We start from the raw sequence: 22,048 nt of genomic DNA on the forward strand, positions 1-22,048 counted from the left end.
TGCTGCCTCTGACTAGGGTGGCACAGCACAGCCATCATGGCTAGTAGCCATTGATAGCCCTGTCCTCCATGAATTTGTCTAATCTTCTTTTAAAGCCATCCAAGCTGGTGGCCATTACTGCATCTTGTGGGAGCAAATTCCACAGTTTAACTATGTGCTGAGTAAAGAAGTACTTCCTTTCGTCTGTCCTGAATCTTCCAACAGAGCCATTCACATAGTATACTGACTGTATACTTCTGGAGCCACCCCAGCAGGAATGGCTGGGAATGGCCTCTGCAGGGGCTAGGGATGGAAAGGTCTGTCACTTTGGGGGTCTCTCGGCTTCTCATTTTTCTAAGCTTAAATTTAGTTCTCCACATTTCTGCAGCAATTTGTGGATTTTTTTTTAATCTTCACGAAAATTCTCCAGCATTTGAGTGCGAATTTCGCCGCATTTTTGCAAGCCATTTCTCATGGTATAATACATTTTTGCATGTTATCTTCCCTCATATATTCATCTTTATGCACACTTCCCTCTGATATATGCATTTTTGTGAACAATTGTTTGGGTGGCGAACTGTGTTGCAAAATTCAAAAAAGTGCAAATTTCGAAGGATGGCTGTGCTTTGGTTCTCAAATTGATTTGGAAATTTGACAGATTTGGCTCAAAATGTGAACTGAATTGAATTGCTCACCCATCCATACTTGGTGCAAGGGCTGTTCCCACCGCCTGCCCTGGCCTTCAAGAGCATCCCAGTCTGTCCTGAGGAGAGCCTGAACATCGTCCCTGATGACCTAGCAGTCCATTTTCCAACCCAGGTCCACATGTGACTGTAACGACTCAATGGGGCAAAACGTGTGCTCTGCACATGGTCAGAGGCATTCTTGCCATTATTGTGGTGCAGTGGATTGAGTTTTGAACTTGGACTGCAGAGACAAATCTCCCAGCTCATGCCACAAATCTCACTGGGTGGCTTTGAGCAAGCCATTGTTTCTCAGCTGAGCCAACCTCATGGGGCTGCTGTGAAGATAAAATCATATAATCCCACGTATGCAATCCTAGGCTTGCTTAAGGTCTTTGTTGCCAAAACAGTTGTCACCATACTGTACGGGGCTGAACTCTGGGGGGCCGTGGCTAAGCAACAAATAGAAACTTTACAAAACCTGTTTATCAGGAAAATTCTAAGATTCCCGCCGGGAACCCCTGCCGCACATCTCAGAGCGGAACTTGGGCTACCCTCTCTTGCAGCCAGAATAGAGCTAGCCCACCTCAGATATTGGAGGAGAATATATCAAATGGACGACAATTCCCTCACCAAACTTTGCTGGTCCGAACAGCTGTCGAAGGGGGGTGGGCCCATACCAGCCAGGCACTGCTTCAGCAATATAGCCTCCCTACTGGTGAGCTATTGAACCTTAGCCCCCAAGCCCTTAGGAATTGGGTATTCAATCATGCAGCGAGGAAAGATCAGGTAGACATTTTAATAGCCCCCTTCTCTATTTGGTATTCCCAGCTCAAACTCAGTCATGCTAGATCATCATATTTTGAGATACTCACCCATCCCTCTCTTCGTAAAGCATTCCTGGAACTTAGGTACCAATTAATGTCCTTGGCCTACCTGGAAGGGAGGTACAAGGGAATCCCTATCGAGGAACGGAAATGTATTTTTGGGTGTAATATTGTGGAGGACATGATCCCTTACCTGTTATATTGCCCACTGTACGCCGACCCCAGACAGAAATTTTTGGCCCAATTCATCCATTCTCCTTTGGTTAAATGCCCTAAGGAGCTAGTAGTAGAGCTCCTAAATGATAATTTTAAACACGTGACTATTGCCGTAGCTAACTTTGCCTTGGCAGCTAAAAAGTCGTGCGCGATTTATATTCAAAATCAGAAACCCTGAAATTTTAAAATGTTTTATTTCTACTCACCAGGCTCAACATGGGTCTTATGGTGGCTGATTTTATTTTATTTTATCGCATTTTGTGGTATTTGTTGTATTTGTGGTTTTTGTGATGTATGTTGTATTTGCAATGGCCTTTGGCTAAATGCAAGATAAATAAATAGAACAGAATAGACAGAAGTGCAGGATATCTTGCCAAATCAGATGAATGTGTGTGTGAGAGAGAGAAAGAGAGAGAGGAGGGGGGGGAAGAGAGAATGAGATTTGTGCATTCATTTAATCCAAGGCTGGGTTCTGGCATAAAAAATCAGCCCTGGGGCTGAAATTAAGCCCCATCTAAAATAATCGGATTCACTGGAAGATGCGGCTCCTCTATCTTTAACAGTTGCATAGGAGACGGAATTTCAGCTAGTGAAGTTTGCCATGCAAATGTGAGAAAACTTGTAGTTGCTGGAATTCACTCTGCTACACAGATAGGCTGCCAATTGATCAGGGGGTGAAAACAGCCTGACCTGCTTGTGCCTTTAACAGTCGCTTGATCTGTTGAAACCAACAGAAGCTTCTCCTGGCATGCTGGAGTAAAACATTATCATCTTCAGATCAGACTGCAGCTAAGGCACAGCCTCAAATGCATTAATTTAACCAATGAAGACCCACAGACACTACTTATCATCATGCTGGAGAAAGCTTCACCTGATTGATTTCTACCTGTTTGGCTACTGTTAAAAGTCACAGGAGCAGAGGGGAAAGAAATATATGGCAACCCTACTACTGCCAGTGACAGAAGGATGCACCAGTCAAGTGGATCACATCCACCCCATACATTTAACACACATTTAAAGTACATGTCCCCCCCCCACACACACACAAAAGAATCCCAGTAGCTGTAGTTTCCCAGTCTGCATCTGCACTGGAAGTGTTTTTAAGATTTTTTTGTTTATAAGACATTTGTTTTTTCATATGTTTTTAGGATGTTTTGTTTTTAAGATGATTCTTAAATTGTTTGTTTTAACATTGATTTGTTTTTAAGATTTTAAAGACGATTTGTTTTTAAGATGTTTTTAAAGATGATTTGTTTTAAAGATGTTTTTAAAGATGTTCCTGGGCTCTTGTAAACTGCAGTTCCCAGGATTCTTTGCGGAGCAGCCATGGGCATTAAATGTGCTTTAAATGCATGGTGTGGATGTGAGCACAGAAACGTTCTCTGCTCCTAGCAAAAGCCGACTAGGAACCGAAGGGCCTGGAGTGGCTCCGCCTGGGCCCATGACATGTATGTAGTAGGTAAGCACCACCTCTAATGGGAGGCAACTTGCAGCTAGCTTGGCCTGGGAGGATCACACACACCCCTCCTTTGGCAACAGTGTCGGAACAGCAGGACTGAAGGTAGCTGTGAAGTTGCTCTTGCTTTCTCTCTCCCTCCCCTCTCTCCGTTCAGCAAGTTGAAAACAGACGCCAGCCGTTGCTCTTCACCAAGGGGAAGAAGAGCCGTGTGTGTGACCGAGCCTTGCCAATTCATTCATTTCATTTCACTTGGTCCGGACTCCCACTGGAGTGAGATTTCGTCGGTAGTCGCTGTGCCCTGGGGTTGTCGTCATGCATTCGCTGTTCAAGAAAAGGAACAAAGGGAAATACAGCCCGACAGTCCAGAAAAAGAGGTGAGTGTTGCATGTATTTGTGGAGTGGTCTTGGAGGGTGAATCCGGTTCCTGGCTGGGTTGTTTATTGGGAATGACAAGCAGGTGTGAGCCACGATGCAATGGCTGTCGAGTTTCCAATCGCTAGGGTGACCCTGGAGCTGTTGTCTAGAGCCTCTACGGCTGTAGCTTGGTGGCAGAGCGCCTGCCTTGCGTGCAGAAGGTGCCAGGTTCAGGCCCTGCCATCTCCAGGTAGAGACTCCTCCCTAAAACCCTGGGGAGCCGCTGCCTGTCAGTGTAGACAATACTAGGCTGGGTGGATTCAGTATAAAGCAGCGTCCTCTATTCCCATCTGGACTTTCTTTTTACCTACTCCCAGCCTATGTGATCCATCGCTACTGGAGCAACATTTTGCTAACAGTTTTCTTGGCATATCTGGACTTTCTTCCAATTTTAAAATGAAGCATGTTCAGGATCGAGGCTGCTATGAATTTACACTCTCTGCCCAGAATACCTGTGCTACCTCCACCCCACATCTTATATCTGGATAGGTGGGTGACTGAGCGGTGTGCAGAAGGCACTCTGCACATGCTCTCTGGCATGTCTGTGTTAGTCTTGTTCTAAGACTGAGCCCTGGTAATGAAACCAGGGCTGTTTTGTGTTGTTGTGTTGTGTTAGCTGGGCCTGTTTCTGTGTGTTTTAATGGCAGCCTAAGAAGGCAGACACTTGGAAGCCTGCGTTTACCACACAGTGGGATCAGAGGATGGAGAAAGCTTTTCCTGGTTAATTTATGTCTGTTTGGTTGCTGTTAAGTACACAGGAGCAGGGCCAGTAAAAGAAACGGCAGCCTTTTTGCCCAGAAATTCCTTGCCACTCAAATATGGAGAGAGTTGCGGTTACAGATTTGTGTGTGAAAAGCACTCTGCATATACTCAAGAGTACTTTCCCACATTTTTATTTCTTGTCTTCCAGGGCTGAGCCTCTGACACCGGAACAAAGAGGGCTTGGCCTGATCCTGCGTATGTTTACCCAGGAATAAATCTCGCTGTGTGCAATGAGACTGCCACCCAGGGAAATATGCACACAAGACTGCCGCTTTAATTTTCCTCTTCGGCAGGGTTTGTTTGAGATTGTTGGCACATTCCTGAATTTAATCTCTCAGGGTGCGGTTCCATCACCCTCTCTTGCATTCTTTCCCCCCCTCCCTAATATTGGCATACACCTGATTTGTTCCTCCTTTCCAAGGGCTCCTTTCACAGCCAAATAACATGTCTTGATGCGTCCTAATTAAAACAGCAACAACCCACATTTTGATACAATAAACAGGAATGAAACCATATGAAGCTGCCTTAGACAGAGTGAGGCTGCTTTGTCTGTTTAAGAGGGACAAATGACCCCCCCCCCAAAATAGCTTTGTATTGCCTTCTCTGATTAGGGAGGCCAGATGCACAAGAGACAGGGGCTCTTGCACCTTTAATAGGTGTGTAGAAGATCTTATTGTGACTAAGCTAAATATCTGAAATGATTTGAACATTTGAAATAATTGCATACTCTACCCCTGCGCCTGTCTGCTGTTTTCGGGTGTCTGTTTTACACTGTAAGCCCCTTGAGACCTGTTATATATATGCTCTTTGTAAAGTGCCATGTGTACATAGGTGACTATAAAAATAAATAAATAGTAACCAATTAATTAAAGGTGCAGAAGCTCCGACATGTTTTGCACCTGGCCTGTCTAACTCTGGTTGTCAGTCGCTTTCTAAATATAATGCATTAAGTGATGTATTATTGTATTGATCATATTTGATCCTATATTGCCCATCCAAGTTCTCGGGGCATTTTACAGAGATGTGAAAATACAAAATGCAATATGCAGGAAAACCCTGCCGTCAGAGGTTGTTTTCTTTTTAAAAAAAAATAGATCACAAGTAAAAACCTCAGCAAAAACGAAAACATACATAAAATGCAGCTATTTAAAACCAGCCTCCATTGACCAGAAGTGGCATATTGCCAGGGAGGTTTGCAAACAGATTTCCAAAGAAGGGGCAACAAAGGTACTATGTGAGGGTCTCCCTACAGGGCAGTAGAATTATGGATGTGGGGAGTGAACGTGTGGACACACAAAGTTGCGTTGTGCTCTATGTAGAGATGGCCTGTCTATTCAGACAGGCAGAGCTTGTGTCCCTCGCTGCCTACCTGATCCTTTTACCTGCAGATACTGGGAACTGAACCTGGGACCTTCTGTCTGAAGAATATGTCCTCTGCCATTGGGCACAACCTCCTTAGCCTTGAAACACTAGTAGTAGCGGTAGAGCATGTACAAAGTGCTTTTCCTCAACACAGAGTAGCCACTGTGATGGTTTTGCTTCTACCCTGCTCCTCCTCCAAAAAGGTCAGTGTGTCTAATTAGGACTCGTGTGCATTTAGGAGCCAAGGTGCAGGCAGAAATTCAACAGATGAGACTTTCCACCACAACTTGCAAGACCTGCAGCTGATTATTATTATTATTTTGTCTGTTCAAAGTGACCGTATTTGTAACTATCTTGCCCTCATCAGTCTGTGATTGTGGGGAAATGTGTTTCAGGTCAGCGGGTAAAACCTCCCAGCAGTGTTGAGGCCCAGCAACTTAGACCTTAAGCCCTGTTTACACAACCCTCCTCTCTAATCTTCCACTCTGGAGGCAAGTTCCAAATTTCCATATAAACAGGGGGAGAGGCATTCTTCCCTGGTCCTAAGAAGCCTCCAGAGAAGCTGTAAGTCCGTTTGGCCCCATTTCTTGAAAGAGCCATGTGGAAACTGTGTGTGCTAATGTTCGGATTTGGAAATGTGACTTTTCTTGGAACTTTTAAGGATCCGTTCCCCACCCCAAATATATATCATCTGGGGAATCCTGTCGTGATGAGCCAAAAAGCATGTTCTTATGTGGGCGCTGCATTCTCATTCCAGAGGGCTTGTTTTGGAGACGCAGCTGCCAGGAGGGTGTGGAGATTTGGACCTCTCTGGGCCTTCCTGATGCGCTTTGTTTGCTGTCGGTCTTCTTTTGCAAATTGTGCCAACCGTACCACTTTTTTAAAACAATCCCAACAGTCTTGAGATTTAGCCAGGGTGGGTTATTGGAATGACATTCCTCGCCCTCTCTGGGATGTGTCAAGCCTTTCTGTAGAGGGTCCATCTGAGCAGGTGTTCTTAAATGTTGAATGGCACACACACACCTCTGAGCCAAGTTTACAAGAAGATGTGCAGAAGGCACATGGACAGCGGATTGCAGGGACAGGGGAAAAAATGGTTCAGTTCGCATTTCAAGGCAGAGCTGCAAAATGTGTGCGTCTCGAAACAATGTGTGAACAGCAGCCATCCTTTCAAATTTGCACTGCTCCGAATTTTGCAGTGCAGCTCTCAAGCCAGGCCAATGTGCATAGTGAAAATCACATACAAAAAGTCATTATATTAGGGAACATTGCTGTGCAGGGATGTGTACACCAGGCAAGCTTGCTTACAAAAATGGGTTTATTTGGAGAGATTCAGACGAAAATGCAGATGAACATGAGATATGGAAGAAAAGCCAACATTGGCAGAGTTGCCCACTTCCAGCCTATAGCCAGCGATTTGGGGAGGGGGCTAGGGGGGAGGGGGATTATTTTAGAATAGCCAGTACATAAATACACATTGTCCAGCAGACTTAAATGTAGTGAATTGTGTTACTTCTTAGTGAGTCATAAGGTAAAATGTTGCCTGTATGCTTAGATCTCCATGTATAAGATCTAAGTATGCACAGAGTGATGCATAAATTCAACAGGTGAATCATTCCCCATAAGTGCATGCTGAGAAAAACTTTACCTGTTGAATTTCTGCTTGAAAAGCAATTGTAAAAGGCATGGAGCCTTGTCAGGGAGACCCTAAAGGGCAGGCTTTACATTCAGCAGTTTATAACTGCAAATTGGAGAATATGCCCTTCTGACTCATTTTAGCTGAAGGCACCTTTTTTTTAATAATGATGTATAGTATTATTTGCCATGCAGCAAAGGACACAGAACACCACCTCAGCCACCCCTGAGAATACAGCTGTTTAATTGGGAGAGATTCCACAGGTGTGCTTTCCTTCCCCACCCGGCAGAGCTGCATGTCCACACTGGAAAAAGCTCTATCTGGTGAATTTTTGCCTTCCTGTGTAACTGTTAAAGGGGGAGGTGAACTACCTGCACCCCGTCGTGGCTCCTTGGAGTGCCTTTTTTGAGAAAAACAGTACATGCTTAAGTGCTCTGTGTCTGGCTTATATTAAAGGCAGAAGATTTTAATTTTTTGTAACAAAAGGAAAACTCTACTGTTATGCAATCCATGAAGGTTTTGTTCCACTGTTTTTGCATTCATAAATATGCCAAAATAGGAAAGAAGCATAGCTGGGAGGGAGGGATCTCATCGAAAACACTTTGCTAGGGATGGAAAAGATCCTTAAACTCTGAGCAGAGACAGGCAAATTGCCATTCATTTTGCTCTGTGACTCATTGTAACAAAAAGGGGAAATTGGAACAGATCCAAGTTCCGCCATGTAATCAGCATTTACAAATTAGATCTAGGAAACTGGCTGATCTTCCTAAGTATCTGAAAGCGACAACCGATGCAGGAGGTCATCCGCTCTGGATTGCTGCATGCAGGAAAGCAAACCTCCTCGATAAATCTAACGGGGATCCCAGTGTGAGAGGGAGTCCGATTCTGCGAAGTGTGTAGCATAGCAATTCATCCAGCCCTGGCTGCTTTAGAAAACAAGATGCAACGCAGGTGTTGTTGGGAGGTGCAGTGGCACATTAGGAGACACAATGACAATTGCCAACATGTTTTAAGTTTGCTACGTCACAAACATTATACTGTAACCATAGCTGGACACAAACAAACATTTTTTTTTCGATTAGCGGGTCACCCTCCCCTGATTGTTGATGGTGATATGATGTGCAGAATTCGTAATGTTATTGTCTTTGGTAAAAGAATGTTCATGCTCGGAGGCAGCTTTTGGTGAAAACTGGCAAAGTGTGTGTGTGTGTGTGTGTGTGTGTGTGTGTTGTAGAGGTTCACCTAAAGAAGATAGGCATATTTGGTTTCATTGGATTGTTTGGTTTCATTTGAGGGCGTTTTTAAACTGGCTCTCCTTGCTTTTTAACGTGTCTCCACTGTCCAATAGGTGGGCTGTAGTGATTAGAGAGTGTTTGACTTTGGTCAGGGAGATGAGAATTCAAAATCCCCACTTGGCAACAGTGCTCGTAGGGTGAACGTGGGCCAGAAATTCTCTCAGTCTAATCCACCTCACAAGGTTGTTGTGAGAAAGAAAATAAAGACAATTCAATATCCATGTCTAGCTACTCTGAACTCTGTGGGGGAATGGTGGGATGCAAATGTGGTTGTTATTAGTTATTTTAATATTATGTTATTTCAGTTGCATTCGGGCAGGTGACGATCTGAAGCTAAGACCAGCTACTTGCTTTAGACTAGGGGCAGTGAATCTTTTCTTGGGACCATATGCTAGTGATAGGAGGGCACCTGTCCAAGTGGCCTGCTGGTGTGGGGAGGAAGAGAGGACCTTCACTGGAAGCCTGCAGGGATGTACTTCTTCAAACAGCGCATTGCTAAACTAGACATTTTGCTGCCACAAGAGGTAGCGATGGCCACCAACTTGGATGGCTTTAACAGAAGACTAGAGAAATTTCTAGGGGATACACCTGTCAATGACTACTAGCCATAATGGCTCCGTTTTACCTCTGCTCTCAGGGGCAGGATGCCTCTGAATATCCTAGGAATCATAGATGGGGAGAATGCAACCCTAGCTGTTGTGTAAATTTGTGTATATATCTGTTAGCAGAGTAACTCAGCGGTCTGAAATGCGTGTGTGCCAGTGTGTGCGTTTACCTAAATAGGCTTTTACCCTGCATTGAGATCACTGAGACTTAAGACTTAGTAAAATAAGAAAATTTACTTTATTTATATAAATACATAGTAGATAGAAAGGCATACCTAGTTGTAACTAACTAACTAAGTTGGAGGTGCAACGCCCAGGTTTGGGAGTTGCCCTCGTGGCTAAGGAGGGAGAGAGCAGAGGTGTCTCCTCTCTCTCGGACAGTCGGAGAAGAGAAGAAAGGGTGGAAGGAGGAGGGCAGATAAGCTTCCTTAAGACGTATCAGTCTAACAACGGAAGGAAGTCAGTCAGAGCATCACAGGTAAAGGTAATCAAGCCTCTCCATCTGGAGGACCCTAACTCTATCTCCCTTCTGGAACATAAAGAAAAGAACAAAACAGGAGTTGCTCTTGCCCCACTTCCAACATGGGCTTCCCAGAAGCATCTCATTGGCCATTGTGAGAACAGGATGCTGAAATAGATGGGACCTTGTCCTCATCCAGCAGGGCCCTTTCTCATGTTCTTACTGGTCTCTACCCATATAGGAAGCAGCTTTATACTTGATCAGACCATTGGTCCATGTAGACCTAAGGAATGATCTCAAGGCATAAGAAACTTTGCTGAAACGAAGCAGTCTGGATCTGGTTACTACCTGGGTAGGTGACCACCTGAGAACCACAGGAACCCTGCCTCAGGTTCCATGATGAAAGACAGAAATGCAGTTGTCTGTGCTGACAAGCGGTCACTCTCCAACATCCCTGGCAGAAATCTTTCCCATCCCCTGCTGGCTGAGAGATTCTTTCAACTGGAGATGCCTTGAACCTGGGACCTCGTGCATGCAAAGCATTTGTTTGACCTCTTCACTGCGGCCTGCCCTTTAATGTGATGCAATGTTGTCAGAGGACCCTTGCATTTCCCCACCACTAAGGTGCTGCTAGGTAGGCAGTTGCTGTTTTGCCTCTGGGCAGCGTGCATTTTTAAAAGTCACCGAATGATTTCAGTTGAAGGATGTTTGGGGGAGTAATTGCCATTGTTTATCCAGCCCTGTCTGTCCCTGATCAGGGGTTTACTGACAGGAAGTACGTTTTAACACACCCTATATTTTCAAACACAGGTTGCAAATAATCTCGTTGCAAAGAAAGCTGTAATTGAAATGGGCTAAGCATGCTGAATTTCTGAATGCAAGAAGAGTTCATCATTTCAGCCGCAGCTTCTCATCGTGAAAAAATGAAGGGAAACCGGCCCAGGACTGTTGAACAGCATGCCAAATTCTCAGTGCCTGGACTGTCACTGGGGATTGAACTTAGGGGTATGATCCGCTGGGAAAATGTCCTGTGCATCATATCTCCCTTAATGGTAGCTTGTCCTAGCACTGAATGCTCCAAAGAGGAAGATATGAGGATAGGAGAGGACGGTTAGTGAGCTCAGGATGCAATCCTATGCAGATTTGCTGCATGAGAGAAATTCTGCTTGCTGGGACCATCGAGGGGCAAACTTTTCCATCTGTCCTGACCGCCCCCCCCCCGGACCCTTATAAGAAGGAACCTCTCCTGCTCATGCTCTTTCTCTGGCCACATTCACACCAGCCATGTATCCCACTATTATTCCACTTTAAACAGTCATGGCTTCCCTCAAAGAATCCTGGGAAGCGTAGTTTACGAAGGGTGCTGAAAGCTGAGTCTTCTTTCTCCTCTTCCCCTCTCAGAGCTACAATTTTCAAGAATTTCCTGGAAAGAGGAAACGAGTGTTAAACCACTATGGCAAATTGTAGCTCTGGGAGGAGAATAGGGCTCTTTTAAAGACTCTCAGCACCCTTCACAAATGTCACTTCCCGTGATTCTTTGGGGGAAGCCGTGACTGTTTAAAGTGGAATGATAGTGGAATAAATGTCTGGTGTGAATGTGGCCTCTCTCTCTCTCTCTGACATCTTTCTGGGAACTGTTTAGTCTTTTTTGAAACTTTATGGTTTTGCTGTTTTTAATTTTTGTAAGTTGTTGTCTTAGCTTGAATTATCCTTTGCATTTTCCTTTGTGAGCCTCCTTTTTTGTCCGAAAGGCGTTAAGCGGGGAACCCATCAGGGCCCATGCACATCATGCCCAATTCTGGCCTATGCATCAACCTTCATGAGATCCTTCAATTCTGGTTCAATTTGCTCAGCAGCAGGTCAGGGGAACAGGGAGCAAAGCATGATGCGCATAGGCCCTGACTGGATCCCCTAAGTAACAAAAGGCAGCAGAGAAATAAATGCTAACATAACATGATACATTTAGCTGTGAGTATGCAGTGACATTCATTTCCTAATAACCATGCATAGGTGTGACCAAGAAAGTCCTTTGCCATAAACAGGGCTGGCTCAAGGCATTTTGCTGCCTTTGGCAGAGGACCAGACGGTGGCCCCTCCAATTCTACGTACGGAAGCTGTCCAGAATGCTAGATAACTCTTATTGTAATACTGGTGACAGGTAGGGACAGAGGTTTGCAATTTGCACTTCCCGGAAAGACAGGCGAACCAAAACGCAGCTGTCCTTCAAAATTCACACACTTCTCTGAATTTTGTGATGCATTTCTCTAACCAAACAATGTGTACAAAAATGCATATATTAGGGGGAAATGTGCCTAACGCAAGTATTTGTGAAAATAACGTGCAAAGAATGCATTAGGTTAGGGGAAATTGCTTGCAAAAATGGGAATAATAGGCAAAATTGTGCCTGTTCAGAGAAATGTGTACTAAAACACTTGCATAAGGTTTGTGTGTCCACAAACTGAGGTGGAAATTTGGAGAGCTGGATTCAGGTCTGGGAGAAAGGAGAAACTCAGAAATACTGGAAATGAGAGATTCGTCTCTCTCCAATCGGGATATAATAAGGCATCATTACATTCTGCTCAGCATTCACCGCATGCAGCCCTGTTTCTGTTCCACTGCAATTCACCTTCCCCCCCAAAACTACGTTATTTTTCTTGCTGTCTGCTGTGGCAAAATTATGTAGCTTACATAATTAAGATAAATTACATTGTCACGATGTTATTCCACCCCATTTGTTTCAATGTAAAGGAAATGCAGTGCAAATGGTGGTGATGTGGTGGGGAAATGTAATCGATTACGAATTGTTTGCGGCCTGAAAGCAACAACAGCAAGTACTGATTGTGTTTGTTGGTTTGGCTTTGGTTCTGGGCATGGGACGAATAAGCAAATGTTGACCATTTCTGCTCCTGTTTCCGTCAGAATTCTCCAACATCCTGAAAGGCAGCAGGCTAGCCTAGAGGATTCGGGACAGGACAGACCACTCTGCCTCCCAACATCTTTTCGCTGCTTCTCATCCACCAGCATCTGCTGCCCAGTGTGGCCCCCTCACCCTGCCTAATGATAAGGCAGGTCCTGGTCATGAAATTTCACTAGCCTCGGGTCTGTGTTTGCAGCCTCTTGCATCAATCACTCTCCCTCAGCCTAACCTACCTTCCAGGGTTGTTGTGATGATAAAATGGCGCAGGGAGGGAGGGGCTATATGTGCCACACTGAGGCCATTGGCAGAAAGGTGGGATATAAATGCAGTAATAAGTAAGTCTCTAATATGAATTTGAAAAGGATTAGGCAACAACATAGTGTATAGGTGAGAGTGGTTGAACCTCCATTCTCAAAGGAAGCGTACCTGGAGACAAACAGGGAAGGGCTATTGTTTCCTTGCCCTGCTTGTGAGTAGGGATGGGTGAGAAATTCTATTCAGTTTGTATTTCAAGTGGAATCTTATTAAATTCACACTTTCTGAAACAACATGAGAGCCGAAACGCAGCCATCCTTTGAAATACACACTTATTCAAATTTTGCAATGCTGCATGCCAATCAAACATTGTTTACAAAAAATGCATATGTACAGGGAACGGATGCATGAAAATGAACATATATGAGTGAAAATAACATACAAAAATGTATTATATGCTGAGAAATGCACAAATGCACGCTAAAGTGCTGGAGAATTTTCATGAAGATATTTAATTTAAAAAATCGGAGATTGCTGCAGAAATGTGGAGAACTGAATTTAAGATTGGAAAAATTAGAAACAGAGAGAGCTGAAATGGACAGATCTAGTCATGGGTTTGACTAGTCTGTCTATTTCTACCCTGTGTCACTTTTGCATTTCTTTTACCCCTAATTCTGTTCTGTTTCTACATGAACCTGTAGAGGTTAAATATTTAAATGTGTATTTTCTCTCAAAATGCACATTTGTTTTTAATGAACCTTTTTGATATGTTGAACCTGTATTGTAAAATTTGGAGGAGTGTTAAAGTCTTCAGGACAGCTAAATTCTGATCTGCACTTTAGTCCGAGAGGTGCAGCTGGAATTTGCAAAAGGTTTCCTGCTCCTACTCTAGGTAACAGTGCTTTCTAGCATGGGGAGGGGGCGGGCACTGCTGCCAGCGCTGGTTTTGTGCAACAGACACTGCACTGCGGTACGGATTCTTCTATTAGGCTGTTTGGATTTGGTGTCATCTGCATTGGGGTGAGCACACTGTTCTAGAGCCACTTGTGGCTGTCAGTAGAGATGGGGGCACAATTAGATTCAGTTTGTATTTAAAGGCGAACTGACCAAATTCGCAGTTTCCAAAACGAGATGCAAACCAACATACAGCCATCCTTGGAAATTCACACTTACAAATTTTTAATGCAGTTCTCCAACCAAGTGGAGCATCACAATGAGACATGCGTTTCAGGCTGATTGCAGAAGAGCAGAGTGAAAAGAGCCCCGTGTGGAGCTGAGTGGGGAAAGCTAGAGTTTCAATGGCACCGCAAGTCAGATAAATGACCAGAAAACTTAAAAGATGGCAGGACAACACTGGAATGCAACAATTTGTCAGTGAGGTCACCTGGATAGTTAAACTCTGGAATTTGCTCCCACAAGAGGCCGTGGTGGCCACCAGCTTGGACAGCTTTAGAAGAGGATTAGACAAACTTATGGAGGAGAAGGCCATTAATGCACACTAGCCAGGATGGCTCTGCTCTGCCTCCATAGTTGGAGATGGCATCCAGTTGCTGTAAAATGCAGAAGAGGAGAATGCTGTTGTGGTCCTGCTTGTGGGCTTCTCTTTGATGCACCTGGTTGGCCACTGTGAGAACAGGATGCTGGACTAGATGGGCCACTGGCCTGATCCTGCAGATAGCATAAGAAGAGGAGGACCACAACAGCACTCTTAAGTTCTTAAGTTTGTATGTTCGCCATCATAAGTGAGTGAATGCAGAATATCAGATCCAGACAAAGTGTGGAAGCAACCTTTGTCAGGCCAAAGGTTCAACTGAATCATTTTTGAATGTATTTAAGTATTGTTCTTGTAAGCCACCTTGAACTGGATAAACAAGGTGAGACGCATACATAATACACTTAAAAAATAAACGAAATAACTATGCTCTTGAGAGATTCCAGCTGCAGAGACTTCAGGGGCGGGGAACCTTTTTTAACCCAAGGGCCACATTCCATTGCGGGCAACCTTCCAGGGCCCACATTGCAGTGGTGGGTGTGAGGCCCAAAGTGGGCAGGGCAACAGATGTGACTGTTCATCTTTGTACATTCCAGGCATGCAAAAGTCAGAAGTTTCTACACAAAGACACACATATGGAATTCTCCAGCCAGGCAAGCAAGAGGCGTTATTGCAATTCAAGGGCTGGAGAAGCACTTCAGGAGCAGATCTGGTGAGAGGTGTGGCTTAGAGAGAGACAGAGAGGAGGGTATGCAGCCTGGGAAGGGTGTGTGGCCTGGGCAGAGCCTTGAGGGCCAGACAGAGGGGCCTGGAGGGCCACACTCGCCCCCCTGAAGAATCACGGCATATGAGTGCAGCTAGATCTTGCTGTTGCCATTCTCTGCTCCCAGCTTGATAGATAAGCACCCGTGCTGCTGTCGGAAACCCAGCCAGTTTTTGATAGCTCACATGGGTGTAGGGCAGAGGTGACTAGCAACGGAGCAAGGACACAGACTGGCAGCTAGGCAAGGTCATTGAGACTTAGGAGGCATCTCTTTCTTGCCTCGGTGGAAGGGCAGCGTTCTGGCTCCTTGCCAGTGGCTTGTCCACAGATATGTGACAGACCTAACCATCAAAAACTTTATTGTATATAGCCAAAGGCCTTAACAAAGTATACAAAATATTGCTTAAAAGACCCGTCTTACTCATGTCTTATTTATTTAAAATAAAATACCCGTTAAAAAGTGAAACACTTGGGCCTTAAAGATAAAATCTTATAACACTGCATAATTCTTAATATGGAGAGCTCTCAACTTCTTAGCTGCCAATGCAAACTGGGCTACCGAATATGTGATATATAAATATTTGTCAGCTAAAAGTTCCACTGCCGTTTCTTGGGGCGTTTGATCAGAGAACATCCAAATAATATCTGACAGAATTTTTCCTCTAGGATCCACATACAAAGGACAATACAGGAAGTAATGGATGATATCTTCGATCTGATTACACCCATAAATACAGTTCCGTTCTGTGACTGGAATTCTAACGCAACTGGGCCTAACGCAAGAGGGCATTTTATGTCCAGCCCTCCAGCCCATCGGAGGGCTGTGCATCGTAGACCCCATCAGGGCTTAGAAATGGCTAAAGGAAGAGTAAGAGCATAGCTCAGTGGCAGAGCATGGAGAAGATCCCAGGTTCAGTCCCCAATGGCATCTCCAGGTAGGGCTAGGAAGGACCCCTGCCTGAAACCCTGGAGAGCCTCTGCCAGTCAGTGTAGACAATACTGAGCGAGATGCGTCTGACTCGGTATAAGGCAGCCTCCTATGTTCCTATGAAGCTGACAGAGGAGGAAGGCTCTGTCGTTTTCAGGGTGTCCGTTAATGCTCGATTGGCTGAGGTCTCCTTCTGTGTTCGCAAAGTTTTTGATCCCATGAGGACTAGAACTTTGTTCATTGATGCTTCCTTTCTTCCATAGTCATATTCTTGGCTGATTCTTACGTTGCAGGGAGAAACTGTGGTTCAGCAGTAGAGCATATCCTTTGCACGCAGAAGGTGCCAGTTTCAATTCTTGCTGTCTTACATTGTTTTACCGAACGGTAAACCAATTCCAGATAGCAGGGCTAAGGAAACCTCCTCTCTGCCTGAGACTTTAAAGAGTAGCTGGCAATCAGAGCCAATGGTACTGGGGACCAATAGTCTGATGCAGCAGAAGATGGCTTTATACATCCATAATCCATGGCTCCACAGAAAGTTGAATTGTGCATTGCGTGACGGGACATAACATGTCCTTGTGTTTATTTAAAACCTGCTGCTTTAGAGTTAAGGCACAATGGAATTATGGGAAAGGATCAGCAGCCCCTTGATGTTCTCTTTTGTTTGAACACAAAAGGTGGATGTGAAACATCCATGCCATTGCTGTTCTGTGAACTTTGACCTTGGTTCCCCAGATGTTGTTGGACTACAACGCCCATCATTCCCAGCCAGTTTTGCCAATAGTCAGGGATGATGGGAGTTGTAGTCCAACAGCATCTGAAGATTGAAGAACACTGTCCTGTAAGAAGCTATGGGGAATTTTGCTTCTAGTACTTGGAGGGCTCACACATCATTCTTAGGCTTCAGAGAACCAATGGCGGCAATGCTCAGTTTCTTCCAGCTGCTGTGGTGGCATAGTGGGTGGCATGCAGGGCTCAGATGTGGCCAAGAAGCCCAGATTCAGATTTCTACTCAGCTGTGAATAGGGAGACATTCAATTTGGTTTGCATTTAAAGCTGAATTTATCAAATTCGCACTTTTTGAAACAACATGAGACCCGAAACACAGCCATCCTTTGAAATTCGCGATTATCCATTTTGCCATGCAGTTCTCCAACCAAATAATGTTGACAAAAATGCATATATTAGGAGAAACTGCTTGCAAAAATGTGCACATTAGTCAAAACTGCATACAAAAATGTGTTTAGTAGGAGAAATTCACACTAAAATGCTTTTTTTAAAAAATGCAAATTGCTGCAGAACTAACTTTAAGATTGCAAAAATGAGACGATGAAACGGACAGATTTGCCTGTCCATAGTGAAATGTGAAGAGGCGCATCCTTCAGGAGATCTTATGATGCTTGCTGGCTAACCTTAAGAAAGTCACATACTCTCATCTATCCTTGCAGCGACCTAGTGAGATAGGTTAGAATGCTGCTGTAAGCTCTCCGGAGCTCAAACACAACATAAATATTATTTCAAACCTTTTGGATGATTCTGGCAGATATTGGCTTCTTTGCTTTATATAGCGTACTCAAATGAGTCTTGTGGCACTTCAAACACTGGCATATTTCTTGTGGCACAAACCACAGTAAATCTGTTAGCCTTTAAGGTGCTAGACTCATTGTGCTTGCTGCAACACAGGAGGCAAGATGCTTCATTTGTTTTAGTGATGACTAGGCTCCTGGATAAAATTATGAGCGCAATTAATGTGGCCATATAGCTGACCGCACAGATATATTCTGTCGGCCACAGAGTCCCGTTCACATGGCATTATGGACTAGGCATTCTTGGCCTGGATGGTCTGGAGTCTTGATTGCACCTTGCCTGAGGTGGTGGGTGAAACGTTCACCAGTTCATTTCGTCCTCTGAAAACAACTGTAGTAATGAATACTCAGTGTGTGGGTGAAACACGGCTTGTTATTAACATTACCGTGGTGAGCAACACATTCCTAATAAGCATGATGATGTGGTTGGTAGTGACAGGAAGGAATTTCAGTGAAAGTTGGGGGAGAACTGAACACCCGTAGTTGGGGATCTGCTCCTATCTGGACCCTGGACCCTGCCTCTGAATCCCCCTTCTCTGTAAAGACAAGAAAGCAAGACATTCAAGGTACCTCCAGTCTCTCTCATTATTTTGCAGGAGAGATTCAAAATTTAGGTTTGCATGATTAAAGTGGATTGAAGTGCTCTGTTTTCCTTGCGCAACAAACCCATTTTGAAAAAGAATTAGGCTTCTTGTGGTTTGCAAAGTCGCGCAGAAATTCATTGAAAAGTGTGGGATGGACAAATGATTGATGGGAAGATGTGTAAACATCCCACAAGCAAATCAGGATGAATGCAAGATCAGAACACCCCTACCATGGCAGTATTGTTGCTGTTTGTGATTGTTGTTGTTACAGTTTAGTTTATTGTCTAGTAATGTTTATGCATTGCATGGTTGTATTGAGCTGGATGTAGGTGTGTAAGAAGACAGGAATTTCCGTTCTGATAGGTATTCATCACAATTAGCACTGCTTGCATTCTACTGCAATTTTGCCACATACTATGTTATTTGTCTCACTGTCTGCTGCTGAACGTACGTTAAGTAACTTAAATGCCATAGGCCACTCTTCCAGCAGATATTCGGCAGGCATCCTCCCTTGTGAATTTCAGGTGTCTCTTTTGAGACTTTTGTGTGCCAACAGGCCTAAGCAGCTGTTTAAAATGTCTCTTGAGTAGCTGTCATTTTGATGATTCTTTGGTGTTGCTTTTCAATGTTTGTATGTTGCTGTACACCCCCTGGTGTTTTGCAAGAGGATGGTATATAAATACTTTTCTAAATGAGTAAATTTGCATTTGTTTCAATACAAAGGAAACGTCAAAACAATGTTTAAAAAGTTGTTAATTACATATCACGTGCAGACTTAAAACAACCACCAACAATGTGAACGAATATTGATCGTATTCACTTGACTGATTTCTATTCCTGACCGCTGACAAACGCGTAAAGTGAAGCAGTTTCCATTGGAATTCTCCAACATCCCTAGCTGGATGTAACCTGCCCTGGGACTGCATGGTGAAAGGCGGACTGCAGATGCAGATAAATGCATCTGAGGAGTGTGGGGCCACCAAGATTTTCTACTTCAGATATATCTGTTTGTGGGGGGGAATGAGAGCAGGGAAGAGAAGCCTGTGTCTCTTAATCTGGTTCTGGAAGCAAATTGTGTGAAAGGAAGCACCTTGGACAGCTCCTTGAATGTTCGGACTAAAACCCGGAGTGGATTCCACTGCCCCACTGACTTGGAGCCACCAGCCACCAGTGGCTTAACAAAGGAATGTTGGACTTGGTAGACAACAGCAGGGAAAGATTGTACAGGATAAAGTGGAGCAGCAATAGAGGAGCTGGTTGGCAGGGGAGCAGGGCGGGTTGAACTCTCTGGGCTGTCCACCACCACCAGGTCATCTGTAGGAAGCTTATGCCTTGTTCAAACAACTTCATGCAGACTGTTAAACTTAAAATAAATCTCCCACCAATGTGGAAATGAATTTCATATTGGGAAAAACGAGAAACTGAGGTCCCATCTGCACTATACATTAAAATCAGTGTCATACCACTTTAAAGAGTCATGGCTTCCCCCAAAGAATCTGGGAACTGCACTGAGATAGATTGTTAGAGATACAATCCCAGGGTGGCTTAATAATCAATCCTTCTTCCCAGGGAACTCTGCAAATTGTAGCTCTGTGAGGGGAATAGGGGTCTCCTGACAACTCTCAGCACCCTCAGCAAAGCTGTGAACATGACTGTTAAAAGTGGTGCAATTCTGTTTTGAATGTATAGTGCGGGGGGGGGGTCTGAGAGAAACCGAAACGGACAGACACATCAGTGGTTTGTTTTGCCTTTCTAGTTGCTAAGATTCCTTTTTCGCTGGCACCTGCCTGTTTGCAATTTAGCGTCCAGGTCTGCTGTCCTGGTTGTGTGTGTTTTGGTGGAGAAATGTCTGCAGCCCAAAGGTTTGGACTATGTGCGGAATGTGCCTGAGTCGACTCCCCTAGATTCCACTTTGCTCTCCAGCTGCCATTCTCCCTGATGGCAGGGACGAAGACATACCTGCAAGGACTTTTGCATTTTTTCCCTGGCCCACTTCTTCCTTGCTAACAGCAAGGGGTTACTAAGATCAGCGGTACTGAAGCAGGCGTCTCTTGAAAACTTGCAGGGTAGAATTTCTGAGAACTGCCATCGCAAAGCCCCCTCCTCTCCTCTGTGTTGTCACATTGCCAGCGAATCAAGCACCGAATGGGGAATCTGTTTACATCTGCCTCGTTGAAGCTAACCCAGACATGTGCTGGCTGACATCTAAAGACGCCGATAAGCTGGGCCTTTCCCCACAAAGCCTTTCTGTTGTCATATTTCTGTTCTTAAATGTTGGGGGGGGGAGAGAAGCGGTCAATTATTAACCAGACAAACAAATGCTCTTTGCAAATGTTTATCTACCTGGGGCAGGTAGGTTGGCCAGCTGTGCAAAATCCTATGCCTTTTGCAGTCAGAAGTAAGCCCCATTGAGTTTAGTGGGGCTTACTCACACAGGGAAGTATGTGCAGGATTGCAGCCTAACTGGTATGAAAAGAGTAAGACTAAAATTGTTTCATACAATGCTTGAAGATAGATCTGAAGTGTGATCAGAGTTATTATACCTTGGTAATTGGGTGGTGTGAGGGTGTGCGGGGCAGAGGATATATTATAGATGGCCATGAAGGGTGTTATGTTCAAAAGGCCAGCTATAATATATCCTTTGTCCTCCTCCCTCTCTCTCTCTCTCTCTCTCTCTCTCTCACACACACACACACACACACACAGAACGTCCCAGGTTCAATCCTCAGTGGCATCTCCAGGTGAGGCTGAGAGAGACTCCTACCTGAAACTCTGAAGAGGTGCTGTCACTCAGTGCAGACAGTATTGAACTAGCTGGACCAGTGGTCTGACTCAGTGCAAGGCAGCTTCCTATGTTGTTCCTAAGGCCAAACATCTCATGCAGAGCAAAGAGAGGGGTTCTGTAAAGCTTTTTGGAGTGAAATCCTCAACGAGTATAAATTGCCCCAGCTAAGGACTGCAGGTGAAACTGGACATGGTCTGCAAGAAGGGATGAGGGAGAAATTAATTTCTGTTCGCATTTGAAATACAAACCTACCAAATATGCATTTTCCAAAAGAAACAGCATACCAAACAGCAGCCGTCTTTCAAAATTTGAACTTCTCCGAATTTTGCAGCGCAGTTCCCCAGCCAAGCAATGTGTACAAAAATGCACATACGAGACTAAAGTGTGTAGGAAAAAATGCATATATAGCACAGTGGAGAGGAGAGCCTGGCTGGGAGTTTGTGAGTTCGAATCCCCACTCGTGTCTCCTGGGTGTCAAGGGCCAGCTCAAGATCACCCTCACAGGGTGTGGCTCAGGGGTTACGTGCCCTGCCACCTGTGCAGCCGTGGGAAAGCGGCATAGTCGCAAGGAGCCCAGTTGCCCCCCCCCCAGCTGGCAGTTGCGGACAAGGCAGGGGCTGGCTTGTGCAACTGTGGCAAGCTGAGCAGGCCCTGGCCAGCTGGGGAGGACTAGCCTGAGAGGGAGGCAATGGGAAACCCCCTCTGAATACCCCTTACCATTACAACCCTATTCATAGGGTAGCCATAAATTGGGATCGACTTGAAGGCAGTCCATTCCCATTTTCCATGGCTGAAAGTAAGAAACAACAATGTATTCTACTAGGGGAGACTGCATGGCAAAACTGCATACAGAAGTGTGTGCATTAGGAGAAATTCACACTAAAATGCTGATGAATTTTCAGGGGGAGTTAAAAAGCTAATGTGGAACTGAGAAACGGAAGTTGACAGATTTGCCCATCCCTGAGAGCTTGCTTAGGTGCCCCTGGCCAGTGGTTGTAGGAAATCAGATTCTGGCTTAGATAGATGGTCTGCTCCAGCAG

At 44.8% G+C, this 22,048-nt stretch overlaps 1 protein-coding gene across 3 annotated transcripts in view; it reads left to right on the forward strand.

Moving 5' to 3' along the window:
• Nucleotides 1-3,063: 3,063 nt before the first annotated feature.
• PPL (periplakin) overlaps nt 3,064-22,048 on the forward strand; it is a 58,865-nt gene continuing 39,880 nt past the window's right edge. For 2 of the 3 annotated variants that reach the window (XM_061600427.1, XM_061600429.1), the window contains exon 1: nt 3,185-3,538. In XM_061600427.1, the coding sequence (XP_061456411.1) occupies nt 3,477-3,538 (62 nt within the window). In that variant the 5' untranslated portion in view covers nt 3,185-3,476. Of the gene's footprint in view, nt 3,165-3,184; nt 3,539-22,048 lie in introns of those variants that run through there. The other variant, XM_061600428.1, reaches the window with a different exon arrangement.

The sequence above is a fragment of the Rhineura floridana genome, chromosome 17 (assembly GCF_030035675.1).
Source record: "Rhineura floridana isolate rRhiFlo1 chromosome 17, rRhiFlo1.hap2, whole genome shotgun sequence".
In the NCBI taxonomy this organism is placed as follows: domain Eukaryota; kingdom Metazoa; phylum Chordata; class Lepidosauria; order Squamata; family Rhineuridae; genus Rhineura; species Rhineura floridana.